The 20,847-nt window shown below is 31.7% G+C and overlaps 2 protein-coding genes across 3 annotated transcripts; one reads left to right on the top strand and one right to left on the bottom strand.

The window, feature by feature from the left end:
- The first annotated feature begins 7,549 nt into the window (after positions 1–7,549).
- On the top strand, positions 7,550–13,001 carry LOC139862059 (obg-like ATPase 1). Of its 2 annotated transcripts, XM_071850610.1 has the most exons (13): positions 7,550–7,700; positions 8,827–8,994; positions 9,163–9,286; positions 9,490–9,581; positions 9,817–9,915; positions 10,115–10,228; positions 10,439–10,503; positions 11,129–11,245; positions 11,377–11,452; positions 11,588–11,680; positions 12,026–12,076; positions 12,475–12,574; positions 12,687–13,001. In XM_071850610.1, the coding sequence occupies exons 1-12, from the start codon at positions 7,614–7,616 to the stop codon at positions 12,571–12,573; spliced, it is 1,185 nt and encodes a 394-aa protein (XP_071706711.1). In that variant the 5' UTR covers positions 7,550–7,613; the 3' UTR covers position 12,574; positions 12,687–13,001. The 2 variants fall into 2 exon arrangements, with proteins under 2 accessions (XP_071706711.1, XP_071706710.1); XM_071850609.1 differs by lacking the exon at positions 12,687–13,001 and having other exon boundaries at positions 12,475–12,675.
- Positions 13,002–13,619: 618 nt separating this feature from the next.
- LOC139862221 (enoyl-[acyl-carrier-protein] reductase [NADH] 2, chloroplastic-like) lies at positions 13,620–19,614 on the bottom strand. Its single transcript, XM_071850791.1, has 13 exons — positions 19,600–19,614; positions 18,883–19,180; positions 18,557–18,666; positions 17,227–17,282; positions 17,039–17,123; positions 16,875–16,922; positions 16,669–16,743; positions 16,085–16,196; positions 15,324–15,375; positions 14,783–14,834; positions 14,446–14,503; positions 14,200–14,304; positions 13,620–13,901 (listed from the first exon to the last, which is right to left on the bottom strand). Exons 2-13 carry the CDS (start codon positions 19,157–19,159, stop codon positions 13,741–13,743), a joined length of 1,191 nt encoding a protein of 396 aa, XP_071706892.1. The 5' UTR covers positions 19,160–19,180; positions 19,600–19,614; the 3' UTR covers positions 13,620–13,740.
- Between the last annotated feature and the right edge of the window lie 1,233 nt (positions 19,615–20,847).

Consider the following 20,847-nt stretch of genomic DNA (forward strand, 5'->3'; position numbering starts at 1 on the left):
CCTAAAGATGTGAAACCTGTAGGATACAGATGGATTTTTGTCCGAAAAAGAAATGAGAAAAATGAAGTTACAAGGTATAAAGCTAGACTTGTAGCTCAAGGTTTTTCTCAAAGACCGGGAATTGATTATGAAGAAACTTATTCCCCTGTTATGGATGCAATTACTTTTAGGTACTTAATCAGCCTGGCAGTTTCTAAAAATTTAGAAATGCATCTCATGGATGTTGTGACTGCTTACCTATATGGATCACTTGATAGTGATATATATATGAAGATACCTGAAGGATTTATGGTACCAGAAGCATTAAATGCAAAACCCAAAGAAATGTATTCGATTAAATTACAAAGATCTTTATATGGGTTAAAACAATCGGGACGTATGTGGTATAACCGATTAAGTGATTACTTGATAAGCAAAGGGTATACAAATAACCTTACTTGCCCTTGTGTTTTCATTAAGAAAACAACATCCGGATATGTGATCATAGCTGTTTATGTTGATGATCTTAACATCATAGGTACAAATAAAGAGATCTATGAAGCCATTCAACTTCTAAAGAAAGAATTTGAAATGAAAGATCTCGAAAAAACCAAGTATTGCCTTGGTTTACAAATTGAGCATATGCCTAATGGTTTACTTGTACATCAAACAACATATACTGAAAAGATTTTGAAACGTTTCAATATGGACAAGGCAAAACCATTAAGTACTCCTATGGTTGTTAGATCACTCAATGTTGAAAGTGATCCATTTCGTCCATGTGAAGATCATGAAGATATTCTTGGACCAGAAGTACCATATCTTAGTGCAATTGGAGCTCTTATGTATCTTACAAATTGTACAAGACCTGACATTTCTTTTGCAGTTAATTTGTTGGCAAGGTTCAGCTCTGCTCCTACCAAAAGACACTGGAATGGGATCAAACACATATTTCGATACCTTCGAGGAACTACTGATTTAGGATTATTTTATTCTAACAAATCAAAACAAGATTTGGTTGGTTATGCTGATGCAGGTTATTTATCTGATCCACATAAAGCTAAATCTCAAACTGGATATGTATTCCTAAATGGAGGTACTGCAATATCATGGCGTTCTCAAAAACAAACACTTGTTGCTACATCATCAAATCATGCCGAAGTGATTGCATTACATGAAGCTACTCGGGAATGTTTTTGGTTGAGATCAATGACACAAAGCATTACTGATTCTTGTGGACTAGAACGCGATGAAAGTCCAACAATTATCTATGAAGATAATGCAGCTTGCATAGCACAGATGAAAGAAGGGTATATCAAAAGTGACCGAACCAAACACATACCTCCTAGATTCTTCTCATACACTCAAAATCTCATTAAGGACAATGAGATTGAAATGAGATATGTTCAATCCAGCAAAAACTCTGCTGATCTTTTCACGAAAGCACTTCCAACTGCTATTTTCAGAACACACGTTCATAACATTGGCATGAGACATGTTCAAAAGATGTAACAACCGAAGCGATGTCTACTTGAGGGGGAGTCAACTCCATGCTGCACTCTTTTTCCCATAGCTAAAGTTTTTCCCACTGGGTTTTCTTTAGCAAGATTTTTAACGAGGCAGTAACTTACAGTTGATCTTCAACAAACAAAATTGCTATCCAAGGGGGAGTGTTATAATATATAAATATATATATATATAAATGGATAGTCAATTATTGATACACAAAAGTAATATTATTGTATTACCTAAACTTGTGATATTTTTGCTATAAATAGCCATGAATGCAAGCATTAAACTTGCACCATTTCTCACACTTACAAAGTGTTTCTTTCTTTCTCTCCATTATCATCTTTGTTCTTACACTTCATTATTAGTATTCTTAATCAAGAATCAAATCACTAAAGGTAGTTATAAGCCTACTAAATTATAACATCAAGAATCAAACCACTAAAGGTAGTTATAAGTCTACTGAATTATAACAGGCACTACCTTATATATATATATATATATATATATATATATATATATATATATATATATATATATATATATATATATATATATATATATATATATATATATATTTCCCCTTCTTTTCCCTGTTCTGCTCGTGGGTTGCTGTAGACGGATTCATACTACAAAAAAATCTTAATCATTTTATTTGTAGCTGTATTAATCGATCAATACATGTTATATATGTATCATATTCTGCGAAATTGTAAAGAAAAAAAAAAAAACAAACACCTCGTCTCTGTTCGCGATACCCTTTACACCATAACTCAATTTTTGAATCAAATATCAAAATCCAATAACGCAGATATGTTAGGAATTTTATATTTGATCTAACTGTAAGTTTTCACGCTTTAATTTCTTCGTTTGATTTCAAATTTCATAGTTAAAGTTAAAAAATTTAAAAGTCAGCAGTTTCTCAAAAATTCGAATTAGTGAACTAGATGTTTCTGTTGATAAAATTGATGATTTCTAAAGGTTATTGGAATGATTTAATAGGTACTTCTTGTGTTAATTATGAGCTAAAAACGTCTGAATTTTAAAAAGCAATTCTTTATGTTCTTCATTTTAACGAAGAACAGCAAGGGGTTTTAAATTGATTTTTTTATATTTGTTTTGATTAGTTCATACTCACTCTTATCCTAAATGATTATAATTCAAATTACAAGTATTAAACACAATTAAATTTGCTGTATTGATTAAACTGGTCGATTGGAATGGGTGAGAAGAAGAAGAAAGGAAAAGGAAATCAGAAAGGATTGTGTTATATACTAATGGGTTGGATATAAATCAGGAAAAATCAAATGGTTCAGTTGGTTTAGGAGGGTGTCGGGTGGGCGTGAAGTCTTGAGTTCGAGTCCCGTCCACAACAGTTCTTTTTACTCAAGGATTTTAAGGGGTATAATTTGTTATTTTATTTCTATTATTATTATTATTATTATTATTATTATTATTATTATTATTATTATTATTATTATTATTATTATTATTATTATTATTATTAATAATATTTGCTAGTGTTAAGTATTATTGTTATAATTATTAGTATCTTTACAAACACAAGTATTAGGATAAAATTATCATTTATTATTATTATTATTATTATTATTATTATTATTATTATTATGATAACAACTAATATTATTAGTATTATAATGAAAAGGATAAAATTATAGTTTTTCATTAACACTAGTATTATTAAAATAAGTATTATGATAAATTTTTATGTATTATGATTGTAACCACAAGTATGAAAGTTATTATTATTATCACTAGAAAAACATTAAAATCAAAACTATCATTTTAATAAATAAATATCTTATATATATAAAAACACACTTAAAATATACACTATAATTACATTGAGTTCCACAAAATTATATGAAAAACATATTAACATTATATAAATATTACATATAACAAATTAGGTATTTTTAATATGATACTAAATATATATAGATACTAATATAAATACAATAATCATTTTACATATATAAATATACAAAATAAACATATATAACACATAATTTAAGATATAATATAAATATATAATTTTAAATGAAATTTAGTATGAATATGATATAACCACGATTACATAAATAATATATATTAATAAATGAAATTATGTGATTTCGAGCATACGTTTTAATAAATATAAAATTGATATAGGTTCGTGAATCCGAGGCCAACCCTGCATTGTTCAATATAGTCACATGTATTTTTACTACAAAATACATTAGGTGAGTTTCATTTGCCTTTTTACCCTTTATATTTTTGGGCTGAGAATACATGCAGGTTTTATAAATGATTTACAAAATAGACACAAGTACGTGAAACTACATTCTATGGTTGAATTATCGAAATCGAATATGCCCTTTTTTTTATTAAGTTTGGTAATCTAAGAATTAGGGAACAGACACCCTAATTGACGCGAATCCTAAAGATAGATCTATCGGGCCCAACAAGCCCCATCCAAAGTACCAGATGCTTTAGTACTTCAAAATTTATATCATGTCCGAAGGAGGATCCCGGAATGATGGGGATATTCTTATATGCATATTGTGAATGTCGGTTACCAGGTGTTCAATCCATATGAATGATTATTTTTGTCTCTATGTATGGAACATATATTTATGAGAAAATGAAAATCTTGTGGTCTATTAAAATGATGGAAATGATTATTTATGTTAAACTAATGAACTCACCAACCTTTTGGTTGACACTTTAAAGCATGTTTATTCTCAGGTACGAAAGAAATCTTCCGCTGTGCATTTGCTCATTTTAGGGATATTACTTGGAGTCATTCATGACATATTTCGAAAGATGTTGCATTCGAGTCGTTGAGTTCATCAAGATTGATATTAAGTCAATTATAGTTAGATATATTATGAAATGATATGCATGCCGTCAACTTTCGATGTAATGAAATATTGTCTTTTCAAAAACGAATGCAATGTTTGTAAAATGTATCATATAGATGTCAAGTACCTCGCGATGTAATCAACTATTGTGAATCGTTTATAATCGATACGGACTTTGTCCGGATGGATTAGGACGGGTCTCTACATATAATTCGATAATAATTACAATATGATGAGAATATAGTATGAAAAGAAGTAATTAAATTATTATATATAATAAGGAGTTTAGGGAATTCTGCATCAAAGTGTTTAGTGAAATGTTAGTGAAAATGGTTGATGCTGATATGACACTGATGTGAATGCTTTCATTACAAAATCAATAAACCATAAAAGGATGAATTATATTGTGAAAGAATTTTTGGACCTATACAAATTGACATTTGTGCTTGTGAAAATTATCGAGTAATCGCAGATGAAAATGAAGACCCACAATTTTGTGAACAATGATGGGTCGAGTTTGTTGAATCTCGGATACCAAAATATCTAAGAGCAACATTAAACTCGCATACCCGGTAATGCGTGTGTGGTATTTAAATTGTTTTCCTAGTTATATTGTGGATCTTTTAGACAAACCTATTAACAAATTAGAAGACCTAGTATACTGGGGTGCGTGATTTGATCGAAATCCTGATTTTACATATTTGAAATGAGAAACTGTCATCCCATTTAATCCAATCGGGATAACATGTACCTAGGAATGGCAATGGATATATGGATTGAATTTATATCATAGTTATATCCATATTCATTAACCAAAGTTTCATTCATATCCATATCCATTTAATTTTAGTTCATTCATTATTTTATTTATACAATTACTTAAAAGTAAGTCCTAACGTATATAACTTGCATACCCTAAATTACTTAACTAACTATATATACAAATATACGATATGATGACAACAAATAAACACGATACATATTAAAATATGATCATCTATAATGGTGTGTTAGTCGAAATATCAGTTAAATATAGATAGAAATTATTTTGGCATTAAGAATAAATAATTTTATAAATTGAATACAATAAAAAAGTGAGGGAAATATGTATAAGTCAAATGAAATACAATATATATAACTACGAGTAATTATGATGATACATTTATATTTACATATTAAAATTTATATATTATAATTTATATATTTAAGCATTTCGGGTGAAATCGTGTTCATATATGAATTACAAATTACGATCCATTTCCGATTCAATATACATTTATATCCATATCAATATCCAATATTTATCAATTTAGATCATCCATATCCACCTTAAGTGGATCAGAACAGATGAATATCCATCAGATCATATGTTAATTATCATCCCTTTCTTTACATGACATGTTTCTTTTTTTGGCAAAAATATTAATACGTGTGTGTGTGTGTATATATATATATATATATATATATATATATATATATATAATAGAACCGAGGTTCCGGTGTAACAACATTGAGTAGATCATAACAATCTCTTGTGAGAGTAGTTAGTCACAGACGACCAAAACTCAGTGACACTTACTCTTTCATTCTAAACAATACGAAAGACTACATCGAATATACAGCAAGCACAATAGGAATTACAATAGATATATCAAACAAACAAAAACCACCAAACCTAAGCCTACAAAATACACATAAACCCGACTCCGTATCCAACCTCGCATCTTCACTCCTCAAAAACTGCCAATCCAAACCAATCACTAGGCAACCCCAGAACACCTAACTCAAGGCGTATTTACCGAAGTCAAAAAAGTCAACAACGCCGGCAACAATATCAAGCCCAGAAAAGACCCGACGACGAGAAAATGGAATGAAAGATCCGAATAAACCACAACTGAACAGTATAAAATGCTGAATAAAACCATATAGGAATTAATCATCTTCACCAAGTTTTCTAAGCACATTTACAAACCCCCAGATTCAAACAGTCGTAGATTTAAGCAGTCCGCCAACATCAATTAGCTTCCGCTATCAACCATCACCACCAGCCGTCGACCGCCAGCAGCTTCCAACCACTATTAGCAACAACCGCTAACCTCTATTTACCAGCACCCGCAACCACCAAGAACTGTCAGCATCTGCTAACAACCACCGAAGGCCGCTAGCAGCGGCCAGACCACCGAAATCCATCGGGTTTCAGCACAAAGCACACGCACAATCCACAACTAGCCAAATCGAACCCTAACCCTCATTAAAACCCGAAAACCGCCCATAAGGGTTGTAGAGTTCTGCACAACTCGTCGCCTACGACCACAAAAAAGAAGAAGCAGGCATCAACGATGGAGGAACGACAGATCTAGTCTCACCCAGGTCAAACAAACATAAAAATCCTACTGCACACCCCAAAACAAGACGAGCTCCCAGAATCTGTGCAAAAATCACACAGATTCGCTGCCTGGAAACTGAAAATGTTGTTGGAGAAGACGAATATATCAAAATCGTTTCTGGAAAAGGGACGAGAAGTCGACGTACCCTATTTATACAGAAAGCAAAAATCCGAACCACCGACGAGATGTCGGTGGTAAGAGGGATACGCAAAGCTGCTACAAATAGACAGTATTTAAATGCAGTAAAAGAAGAAACTGGTGGTTGTGTGTATTGTGAAGGTTGTTGAAGAGGAAGTAATGAAGGAATAAAAGGAGTATAATGTGTAGGTGAACGGAAAAAGAAACTGAGGCGGAGGGTGGTGGTTCAAGGTGATTGTGGGTGGCGTAGGAATGTAGTTTTGGAATGTTACATGTGATTGGGAAATGTTGAATTTGATCGGAAAGTAGATTTGATCGGAAATTGGTTTTGAAATAAAGTGGCACGTTTTCTGTATAGAGAAAAAGTCCACAGTTAGTAAAGAGGCATGCTACATTCATGTTAAGTTAATACACATGACATGTTTCTTTATAGGAGTAACATGAAGCTCATAATTAGGAATGTATTCGAGATGTTCCAGAAAAAGGTAATTGATCTATGATCGATTTCGGAATTTTTAGTTATAACTTGTATAAAAAAGACACTCTTTTTTGTGGAATCAAGTAGTTTTTTTTTTTTTTTTTTTTCCTTTTCTTTTTTCAGTTTAAAAAATACTACTAGTAAAAAATGAGTAAGTGGCTTGAACCCTAATATATAAGCCTTGAACGCAGTCTCGTTCTTTAGCTCCCTTTACTCTGCTGCTGTTCGAGCAAAAAGTAGAAGGAGGAAGAAGAAGAAATGCCTCCGAAAGCTGCGAAATCGAAGGATGCACCTGTTGAGAGGCCCATCCTCGGCCGTTTTTCATCTCATCTTAAAATCGGAATCGTTAGTTTCTTACTTACAACTTTTCTGTATCTATATATCAATCAATCATGAATATCAATCATTATTTTATTTCATACACTTTGCTGACCTAATTTACTTTCAACTAATTCGATTTATTTGTCATTAGTGTCATAATTCTAGTTAATTCGCCTCAAACTAGACTGCTTTATCAGGATCTGTTTATATACGTGCATATACACATATATAGATATAGACATGTAATGAATTTAGGTGTTGAATCAATCATAAACACCAATCATTATTTCATTTCATACACTTCGCTGACCTAATTTACTTTGAACTAATTCGATTTGTTTGTCATTAGTTTGATAATTCTAGTTAATTTGCCTCAAACTAGACTACTTTATTAGGATCTGTTTATATACGTGCATATACACATATATAGATATAGACATGTAATGAATTTAGGTGTTGAATCAATCTCGAACATCAATCATTATTTCATTTCATACACTTCGCTGACCTAATTTACTTTGAACTAATTCGATTTGTTTGTCATTAGTGTGATAATTCTAGTTAATTTGCCTCAAACTAAACTACTTCATTAGGATCTGTTATATACATGCATATACACATATATATAGATATAGACATGTAATGAATTTAGGTGTTGAATCAATCATGAACATCAATCATTATTTCATTTCATACACTTTTCTGACCTAATTTACTTTGAACTAATTCGATTTGTTTGTCATTGGTGTCATAATTCTAGTTAATTCGCCTCAAACTAGACTACTTTGTTAGGATATGTTATATACATGCATTACATATACAGATAGATACATGTAATGAACTTAGGTGTTGAATCAATCACGAACATCGATCATTATTTCATTTCATACACTTCGCTAACCTAATTTACTTTGAACTAATTCGATTTGTTTGTCATTAGTGTGATAATTCTAGTTAATTTGCCTCTAACTAGACTACTTTATTAGGATCTGTTATATACATGCATATATACACATATACAGATAGATATAGACATGTAATGAATTTAGGTGTTGAATTAATCATACGATGGATACAGAGTTAAGTTTTGATGGTTGATTGTTTAAGGAGTTTGGATTGAAGTTGATGATGTTGTTTATGTTCGGTTTAGGTCGGATTACCAAATGTAGGGAAATCAACTCTCTTCAACACTCTTACTAAGCTGTCAATACCTGCTGAGAACTTTCCGTTTTGTACGATTGAACCTAACGAGGCTCGTGTCAATATTCCTGATGAGCGGTTTGAATGGCTTTGTCAATTATTTAAGCCAAAGAGTGAGGTAATATATTCACTTCTCCAGCTCCTGCTTTTTTATATATAGCTATGACTGTATGTGTAAGTAAGTGTTTTCACAATCTTCGATAATTGTTTTTTTGAATACAGAAAGAGTTGTTACTTGATGATGCGCCTTTAGATTTTGTATTAAGTCCGTTGATTTGTTTGATAGGTTTCTGCATTTCTAGAGATACATGACATTGCTGGGTTGGTTAAAGGGGCTCATGAAGGACAAGGGCTCGGAAACAATTTCTTATCTCACATTCGTGCAGTTGATGGGATATTTCATGTCTTACGTAAGGTTTTTGTTTTTGTAACCCCAATAATTATTTATTTATTTAGATCTTATGTATTTTCTTTGTGCCTTTGTGGTAAATCTTCGTAAGACAAAAATTTATACATATTCCGTACTGTTTTGTAATTTTGTTCTGTGTTTTTAATCAGTTGCATGTGAAGTGCGAGAATGCTTATTGTTGTTTATATTCATATGATATAATAGGTGCATTTGATGACCCTGATATTATACATGTTGATGACTCTGTGGATCCTGTAAGAGATTTAGAAGTCATAACTGCAGAATTACGTCTGAAGGTGCGTTCCCAAATCCTTAAGAATAATGAAGCACTTTTTGAGAATATACTATAAGATACTGGCTTATCACACTTGAGGGGAACCTTTGATCTTTCTTTCACTTATTTAGCACAAAGATTTCTGTTTATCATTGAGTTCCTTCTGTTTTAGTTATATCTGATACTCGATTTGTGAAATATGTCTGAATGATTTTTTTTACTTAGATGCTTATAATAGTACTTTATGTATCATGAAGGATATTGAGTTCATGAGACGAACGATTGAAGATCTTGAAAAAAGTATGAAAAGGAGCAATGACAAGCAGTTAAAAGTTGAGCATGAAGTGTGTTTGAAGGTATTATATAATGTTCAATAAAATTAATGCTAGTTGTTTCTTTTGCGGTTCATAGGTCTGCTGTACTGATTTTTTAAACAATTCTTAATATCGTGTCACATTTTTGATGAAATTACTTAAACTCTTTGTTTTAATTTATTTGTACAATCTCAAGGTCAGATACTCAGATATATGAATGAGTCTGATTGGTTTTCTGCAGGTCAAGACCTGGCTTGAGAGTGAAAAAGATGTCCGGTTAGGAGACTGGAAAGCTGCTGAAATAGAAATCTTGAATGGTTTTCAGCTGCTCACTGCTAAACCTGTTGTTTATCTGGTAAAATCATATGTTTTGGGCATTTATATTCTTATATTCAAATATTCATTTTTGATCCTTAAATGCCTTTATCCATGAGTGTTTCGATTACCAACAATGAGTATCAAAAGTTTTCTGTTTTCCTCTTTTCTCCTGTAATTTTTTATTCAAATTCAAATTGGCTAGTTTTTTTTTTTTTTGGTTCTGAACAGGTGTTAAATCCTTGTGCAGGTCAATATGAATGAGAAAGATTATTCGAGAAAAAAGAACAAGTTTCTTCCCAAGATTCATGCTTGGTATGCTTGATTTACTTGGTACTTTTTTTTAGGTCTGTTTAGTTGGCTGGGATGTATTAATGAAGGAAAGGAAAAGGAAATGGAATGGATCATTAATACATTCCATTATCAGGTTTAATTTGCTTATAGGAATGAAATGAGTTTTCACATTATTTTCTATATGACAAAGTGCAGTTACATTAAACTTTCTATGTATTGCCAGTAAACAACAAACATATTTAATCCTTCTAAGATTTTAGTTGCCATCTGTAGGACTTGAAGAAGGTTCAGAAACAGAGAGTTATACGTAATATGACCATCTTTACTCTATGTGTTATACGTTAGAAACTTAAGTAAGAGTAATTTATTGGTTGAGAAAGGGATTAATATATTTCAGTTATCATAACAAATTGTAAGGCTTGCTGTACTTTTTTTTTTCTTTATGTAAAATATTTACACTTTCCATTCATCAAGGAGAATTTCACATGCCATTATGCCACTTTATATATTAATATATGTCATCTTTGATTGAAATTGCCGAATGTGTCGATGATACAAACATTTCATAGTTCTTTCCAGTGCTTACATCATTGTTTTTTTTTTAAAACATTTATCTTAAAATACTGAACTTAAATTATTTTTGTAGGGTACAAGAGCATGGAGGTGAGCCAATTATCCCTTTTAGCTGTGCCCTGGAAAGAAATCTTGCTGATCTGGCGGCAGATGAAGCGCAAAAGTACTGTGAGGAGAACAAGATTCAAAGGTTATGTCAGATCATAATTTATTGAAAATTTTACCACTTATGCGTTTTACTAATTATTCAATTCAATCACTATACCCACTTATTTATTGTTGCGTATTTCAATATCTGATATATGTTTTAATGTGCCACAGTGCTCTTCCTAAGATCATAAAGACTGGTTTTGCTGCTATTAACCTTATATACTTCTTCACTGCTGGCCCTGATGAGGTAACACCTTTTTCAGCTTTCAAAGCTTATTATTTTGACATGCACATAAAATTAGTCAGCTTGGTCTTTACATTTCTCCTGTGTATAATTAATTCACATGTATATTTAAGTTGTTGTGCCTTGGTATTTATGCAGGTGAAATGCTGGCAAATTAGAAGGCTAAGCAAGGCTCCTCAAGCTGCAGGAGCAATTCATACTGATTTTGAAAGAGGATTTATCTGTGCTGAGGTTAGTATTTGTAGTATATGCTTTAAAGGCACTCAACCTTATTAGTTTGACAAAATGCCTAGTTAACGATTTTGATTCTTTATCTATGTCGTTTTCTTTGTCGATTAATGAAGCAAGGGTTGTAATGATTGTTATACTTCAGTATTGTATTTTCTGCATTTTTATAGAGGTGTCACACAACAAAAGAGTTGAAAAATAATTTTATTGGTATTTAAGCACATGAAATCTACATCTAGTAATCGATAACTGATAAATGAGAGCTTAAAACGCTTGGACGATCTCAGATTCATCTGATGTTTTTGGTTTCAATTTTGAAGACCTGAAAATTCTGTGGATATTATGTAGGTAATGAAGTTTGAGGATCTTAAAGAGCATGGAAGTGAATCTGCTGTAAAGGTATTCTTCGTTCATGATATTTTTTTATTTATGTTGTGCATTACCATGGAAAAGTTATTTATATATTTGTATTTTCAATTTTCACTTTATACGTTTTGAAAAAATACGCATATATAACTTGCAATAAGAAGCATCTATAAGAGTGGACAAGAAGTTGCATATTCTTATGCCAGTAAAATGCTATGTTTACTCGCTCTAGTGGTGGTTTATAATTAGTTTCAACTATACTTGATAAATCTTGAGATAAACAAACCAATTTGGCCTGTTAACGATAAAATATCACCCGAATACGACCATATACTAAAATGGGTCGAAATTGTCACATGTACTTGTTTATTCTGATGTACTTGTCAAAAGAAAGTGCATGAACGAACATGTTGGGGTATTATGTTTTTCAGGCTGCTGGCAAGTACAAGCAGGAAGGGAAGACTTATGTGGTACAAGATGGAGATATAATATTTTTCAAATTTAATGTCTCCGGTGGTGGGAAGAAGTGAGGTACTACTTTTTCACTTGTCTCGAAACAAAACATTTAGTGAGAAATTTGTGCTGTTTGGATTGTACCAACTTTTTTTCTGAGTATTAAGATACGGCTTTTTTTTTTTATAAGTTGTAATCCTAAGATGGCGGTGCAACATACTGGATATGTTATGAAATAGAGAATGCGATGCACGATATCACTAGAGATGTTCATGCAAGAAACGACGCATCAATGTTGAAGTAATTCTTTACCTAAAGAACATAATCTATTTACGTAGGTAATTTACATATGCATGGTCATGCATGCATGCTTATGTAGTTGCATTATTTGAGATGGTTGTGAAAGAAAAGAATAATGGAATTTTGATGTCATTTAGATATCCACAGACACTACTAGTAGTAGTAGTAGTAAGAGTGGTTGAGTTATTGGCTTAAAATCTGAATGGCCTCGTATATAAACAAGTAACAGAACAAAGGATAAGCCTTTTGCTAACTTGTAGCTACATACTTGCATATATCCACACTGTTGGTTTAGAAGTAAGAAATGTCCATATACTTTGATTTGAACTGTTTAACTCGGAATACTTGGGTGGTGTTTGTTTTTAAAGATGTTTTTGTCTGAAGATCTGCATATCATGTCTGTAGAGAAGATGTGGTCTAAAGGTTTGCATGTTGGATAGGGAAGATTGTTTTTATGTCTGCAAAATAATTTAATTCTGTCTGTAGCACTTAGAAGCATGTTTATAAGTATGCTGAGTAATAGAACATTATTCTATCTTATGTTTTCAGAAAAACAAATAGTCTGCATTAAAAACGTTTGCGTAAGCATGTCATAATAAGATAAGATATGCGGATTGAAAAACAAACAACCCCTTAGAAAGCACACTTTAGTAGCCCTCATTCTTGCTATACCGTATGGGCTCTCACACGGTTCTCGATAAGGTATAAATTCAATTGCGAGGTTGAGCAAGCAAGTTGACTAATAACCATAACAATGTTGGCAAAGAAATTGGGTTGCACCAATTTTGAGAAAAGTTGAATTCTAATTTCTAATACTCATACATAATAGAATGTCGGACAAAATGCAAACTTTTCTCATTGTAATGTGAAAATGAATACCCAGCCTAAGATACAAGCAATGAAACTCGGGTTTTGTATAGATAATAATAGGAACAATGTTGTGCTTATTGCGTAAGCTTTTTCTGTATCATGGGATGTTCACTTATAGTTGGGCTGTCAACTGCCATGCCCATTGCATTCAAACCGTTGTCTACGTACAAGGTGGTCCCAGTGATGGCTGAAGCTAGTGGTGATGCCAGGAAAGCAGCAGCATTTCCTATCTCCTCTGTTCATATGAATCGATTTTCAGTATCTTCATACAAATTATCAATTAAATCATACGCTCTTTCACATTCACATAGATATAAAATATGATGACTAAGATAAACCTTGTTAAGCAATTAGCAATTCAGAAATCAGAACCATGTACTTATAGTGACATGATTAGGATTTTATATTGTAGTTCTATCTGGTCAAATGGGTCGAAAGTTGCCGAAGTACATTTAGTCATAAACCTATAATTACTTTAATGTTGTGACTTATCATACTGATAATGTTTAGAGTCTGAGCCTTGGCACACTGACCTGCAAAGAGTTCTTTCTGTATGGGAGCATTTTGTAATGAATAATTGATCATCATATCAATAGTACCAGTTCCAATCGCTTTGGCAGCACGACTTCTTAGTGGTCCTGATTCATTATTTCGATACATTAACTACGATATAACCTCAAGGAAATTTGAAACATGGAATTTGTGTTATATGTTTTCCTTGTGATGACCAAAATAGTAATGTGTATATATAAAATAGAACCTCAAAGTAATTGTGGTACCTGCAGATATTGTGTTTACTCTAATTCCCTTTATTCTACCAGCTTCAAATGCCAACACCTGTGAGTTAATTAAGCATTAAATAATCTTAAATTTTATTATTAATAGCCAACAAAAATACCATCATATTCTCGTGCTCTTCCTTGGACGAACCAGAGAAGATTCGAAACTCACCCCGGGACAAACCGGAGGTGAACCGGACTAACATTAAGACCAAAAGCTAGCTTAAAGGAGGAAGGAACACCATGGCTTATAAACCACCACCCACATATTAATGTTGGCCGACGTGGGATTTTACTCATTACACATATAGAAAGAATTAAGGATAAAGGAACGAACTCTAGTGTCACACTCCAAAGCAGCTTTGGCTGCACTCATACCTCCACCATATCTGCATCATTAAAAAATGTTATATAAATTATGTTATTTATCGCATATGTTAATCCTAACCTATTTAGGAATTAAGATATATTTGTTATTGATTTTATATAAGCCTATAATAGTTTTGAGTTATGAGACTTTTGAGATGAGTCCTAATTAAACAATACAATATGTTATGTTATGAGACTTGATATTCAATCATTGATAATGAAGTGCTTTTAACTAGTTTTAATGGAAAGACTACTGATAGACCGCTCCTATAAATATGTTCCTATGCACACTCCATACGAACAACACAACAAACATAACAATCACATGTGCTTATGGTGTCATCTCTCAACTCAAGTAAGTTTTATGCCTTAACTTTTTTATTGTGAATTACATGATGCCTTTTGATTATGATATGTTTAACAATAAGGTAGTTTTAAGAATTGACTAACATTATCGGATGAAAAACAATCCCCAAATGAAAATAGACAACGGAAATATAATAATTTACCCAGGTATGATCCTTTCAGAAGCCATGTAGCTCAGAGAAATAGTTGCACTTCCTGCACCATAATAATCAAACTCAAGTTTGATGACTAAAAAGTTCACTTTACAAGTTTAGAAGTGGAAATTTCAAATCATATAATTATCAATAGGTCAACTAGAGTTTCTTTTTTATTCTTTTATTAACTCTAAGAGATCGGATATAGTACATTTTTTTTATTAGTTTATGTAGTATAAGTTTTGTGATTATATATATAAGACACGCTAAATATAATACATATTTTAGACAAGAGGTGTTATGGGCAAGTAAAATGCAACCCATTTTGGCCTATACCAACATTGCCTTTATTGGTTTATACACAAGTGACCAAACCCATTCCATAAATGATACTTAAGAGATTTCTTTCTTTTTTTTTTTTTTTTTTTTTTGAAAGACAAGTATTTGGAATCACTAACGGGGAATAACCTACCCGTCGGATCATTTTTCACGCACACACGCGCTTTCCAGCGGAAACCCGAACCGCATTACAGGGACCCGATCCTTGAACCATCCCGAGGGCAGGCGGAGCGGGCCGAAATTCTAGAATATACGGGTCGGTAAAACTCCCCGCGGGTCACTCCATAAATCGGGTATATACCCTTGAATGTTTTAAGGGAGGAGACTCGAACTTGAGACCTTTCACATCCAACACAAGGTGTTGGGCGTACCACTAGGCGACAAGGGCGGGTACAAATTATACCTGGTTACAAATTAAGAGAAAATTATACCTGGGTTCATTATAGGGAGAAAATGTTTGAGCAAAGATACGAATGAATAGCTTGATGAAGAGATGGCACCAAGATACCCATACCTTGATGTTTCTAAAAGTTGCTTGATAACCTGCAAACTTTGCCCGATTAGCATAATATATACATAACTAGGAAAAGGGCATTTGGCCCACTTCATTGGGCCCAAAATTTGGTCAAAAAAACATGGTTTTTCCTCAAAAAAATAAATAAATAAATATAAAAGGACAAAATTGCTGACGCCATGCTGATGTAAGCATGACGTCAGCTGAAAACACTGTAGTGACCGACATATGGGGATCGGCTATTATAAGTATTGTATTAACTATCACTAATAACAATCGGGTTGGGTAATATGTCAAACTGGGCAACTTTGCAACCGGTGACTCATAACACTTTTTTCCTAAACCAAAATATATTACAAAAAGAGTTAAAATACATTGTGGGTGGCTTTTGAGTTTTGACCCGTTCCGAAGTTGACCACTTAGATATCAAACATAACCTGAGTTGACTTATCCAATAGTAAATGAGTCGAAATTACCACGGAAATAACATCCTAAGCATACCTCAGGTCCGTTGGCTAACGAATGTACCAGAATATCAATGCTACCAAAATCGTCTTTCACTGAGTCTGCTACTTCCTGCAATACATATATATATTTATATTGAATATATTATATTATATGCTAAGTTGGACTATATTTCAAAGTTATTACTGTACATCTCATGTGATCATACAGTGTCACATTAACATTTATGATTAATGAACTACCTTAATGGTCCACTTTGTGGACCCCATATAGCGCTTGCTGGATTTTACCTGCACAATTTTAGTATGATAAGGCGCCGAAAAATAATAATAATAACTAAGGGACATTTGAGACTCCATACTTTTTATAAACTTCAGTAACAATATAATGATGGTTTAAAACTTACATCTTCAGGAACATCTTCAGGAGTATCAAAAACTGCATCTAGGGGATAAACTTTAGTAATATTCATTAAAGATCCATCTGGCAACCTAAAAAATAACAAATTGTAATTGTTTGTACTGTATCATATATATCATATCATCTTAGCATCAAATGGAAAAAAAAAAAAAACGGTGGAATGAACACACTTACACACGCGATTTATCAAACCTCCCCTGGCGAAGACTAGTCTCAAATATGTTTAATATCTACAAATGTGAGTGGTTAGTTATTAACAGGAATTTAATCTAACTAACTTATTAACAATCTAACTAACTTATTAACAGGAATGGTTTTAAAATCTCTTTTATGTCCAAATTATGATCAAGACTTGGAAGACTTGAATCATGTCTTTTTTCGTTGTTCGATTGCATCAGATATGTGGAGACTAACGCGCAAGTGGTTAGATTGTGATTTACCATAATTCTCATCTTGGTCAAGTATTTTGGATTGGTTTGATGCATGGAGATCGGATCACGATAACATGACGAAACTTATGGTTATTATTACATCATTGCTTTGGGTAATATGACGGTACCGTAATGATGTTGTTTTCAACAACGCATCTTTGACTCGTAACATTTTATTTGATTCTTTTCAAATGTATTCTTTTAAGTGGCTAAAAAATAGAAGCAACATGGTTTCAAATTGGGAATCATGGCTTCTAAAGCCTTTGTAAATTTTTTCCAGCTGCTTGCTAGAGTTTTTAATAATATTTTGTTGCCGTTCGAAAAAAAAAAAAAAAATTCATATACAATAAGATAGTGGTAAATAGGTAAGCTTATTCAGTTACAAGCGTTTATGATTACTTTTTGATCATAATCTCACTATTGATTTGGGTTAATGATGTCATATTTGTTTCACTCCTATTTTTAAATCAATGATTTTGATTTCAACCATTGATTTTAATTTCAATCATTGATTAAAATTTCAAACAGACATTATTTGTATCTCCTAATTAGTTATTAGTCTCCCTCCAAATTGGTTATTTGTATCTCCCAAATTAATTATTAATTTTTGTTTATTACTAAATATTAATATTAATTAATTATTAATAATTAATTATTTGTATTAATTTGCAATGTCGTGGGTTATAAAATACTCGTATACAAAAAAAAAAAAAAAATATAAAAAAAATATAAAAAAATAATCAGGGATCTTTTCTTCTCTAGTAGCCTAGTAGGAAAAATGAGCCCAATTAAAACTGTTAGCACAATAGGGAACTGGTCAAATGAATTGAAAGGTTCTATATTAACGTATGCAACCTCATGAATCATTTTACTCAAAGATTTAGATGATAATGTATATTTTAAGAAAGATGGACCAAATGTATTTGAAAACAGTTTAACCTTAACCTCTTTTGACCCATAACCGGTTAAAAATGTATTTAAAACTAGTTTAACCTTAACCTCTTTTGAAACCCAGCCCGCCCATCTTACCACCTCCAAACTTGAATACTTTGAAACTAGGATCTGTAACGTACTGGGACCCACGTGCCAACAAGAATCTCGGCACCAGCAGCAGCAAGAGATTTGGCTATGGCCCAACCATATCCATTATCATCACCTATACCTGCAACGAATGCCCTTTTTCCTGCAGACAATTCCTTAATAAGTTATTAAATTCTAATATCATATTTGAACAAGAATTGGACTGTTTTCTTGTATCAGTTTTACTTGTTTAGTTATATGTACGCACATAAATCGTCAAATATTATCATGCAACATAATTTTTTTTTTTTTTTTTTTTTTTTTTTTTTTATCATAATTCATAAACTAAATAAAAAGAAACAAGGTTTACAAGATAAACCTCTCAAATCAATAGGCAGCCCCGGAAGGGTATTTTTGTCACTCGAATCTGACATGGCTTTTGTGGTCATCTTTCTGAACCTCGGAACACCGTTTTTTACATACTGGGATATTAATTGTGTAGAGTACATGTTACATGAGCTTTTAAGCTTAGCAAACGATGATCCTCTGCTGAAAACGACATTGTTCGATTCTGAAACTTCATGAAAAGAATAGGCAGACGGTCGTGCACGTGATACAGCAATGGGCATACTAGTGGCAACCGTAGTTATTGTCATTTCAATATGTTGATCAAGTACCTGCAAATTATGTAAAAATAATAACGTTTTGAGTCAACTCGTTACGTTACTGAAGCGCCAAATTAGTTGTAAAGAGACTTTAAATAGTGAAGGTATAGAGTATATGGTCAAATTTAGAGATGTAAGATTATTAATTTATCATAGTTCATAGACATTAGATGTAAGATTATTAATTTATCATATTTCATAGACATTTTAAGCATAAAAACATATTCATCACTGAAAAATAAACTTATCTTTCCATTAAACAGCCTTGAAAAAGTAATTAAAGTGTGTAACTAAATATGCATGATCTAGTTGAAAGGTAAAATGACCCACAGCTAAAAGAAGATCGCTCTTTTTTTTTTAAAAAAAAAAAAAAAAAAAAAAAAAGGAACTTATATCGATTAATTGTAATAAACTGAGTGTGACTGAATTACCTTTATAGGAAAGTTTAAAACAACCTTTCAGGTTAATATGTGTGTTTTTGTTTGTATCTATATATATAGATAGAAAGGGGGAGTTGGTGCTTTTGAGAGGAAGGAAAAAAGTTGTTAACATTTATCACTAATCATTTGATATTTATCAATTAAAAGAAAATTATCTTTAGAGTAAATGAATCAAAATCAAATGATATAAATTTATTAAATAAATGATTAACATTAATTTCATATTCATATTATCATTATGATAAATGATAAATGGTTAGTCATAACACTGATGAATACTTTTAATTTTAATATTTCGTGTTATACGTAATGGGCTACTCGACCACATCCATTATACTACAATGAAACAAAACACGCGGAAACCTTAACTTGAATCATTTCATTCATACAATCTAACCGAGTGGTGATATTGTAAAATGTAAAGCTTTACCGTAGAAGAAAAGCGATTGTCAGGTCAGACTTGGGTAGGCAGCATGTGCGACTATAATGGGCATCACAAAAAGAGGGGCATCATATTTAAGATTAGTTTTCGAATTTTTTGATTTTATTTTTATTTTTAATTTTATTTTTATTTTTAATTTTAGAGTATAGTTAATGGAAGTTGCATGTCATAGTAAAGAAGATGATAAGCTATAAGAAAAGTAAAAGTGATGGGATGACACATTCGTGAGTACAACAAATTACTTTGCATGTTATTTGAAAAATGCTAATACGTTACTATACGTAGGCGGACCACAAATTAACATTGTCCACATATATATTAGAATAATAACTTTTATTTTTTCTCAAAATTTTTATTAATACTCCGTATAAAATTGCATAAAATATAAGTTTTTTTTTTAATGATTTTTTTGAAGCCACTTTTAACTATTACTACGTACTATACTTGTGTATGTTATACTCCAAAGTTATTTTCGAATCAATCATTTTGATAATTTAGTAAGTTAATTTTAACTTTCAAATCGATTGATTTCAATTCAGATAAGTTACAAGATATATTCTAAGTTTAATAAACAAACAAATAAAATCCAAATGAATTCATGTTAAAAAAAATTTACTCACTAAACACATTAAAACTAGTTTAGTTAAAACATTGCGTTTAAGAGGTCTATTTAATTAACTCATTTTCTAGAAACGCACGAAATGTTCTTTTAAATAATCTATGTTGAGTATATAGTTCAAAATTTATCGTTTGAAATTTAGAGGAGCAGGGCATTCAAATTATCAAGATTGGCCCTG

Source organism: Rutidosis leptorrhynchoides, chromosome 8 (genome assembly GCF_046630445.1).
Source record: "Rutidosis leptorrhynchoides isolate AG116_Rl617_1_P2 chromosome 8, CSIRO_AGI_Rlap_v1, whole genome shotgun sequence".
Taxonomy (NCBI): domain Eukaryota; kingdom Viridiplantae; phylum Streptophyta; class Magnoliopsida; order Asterales; family Asteraceae; genus Rutidosis; species Rutidosis leptorrhynchoides.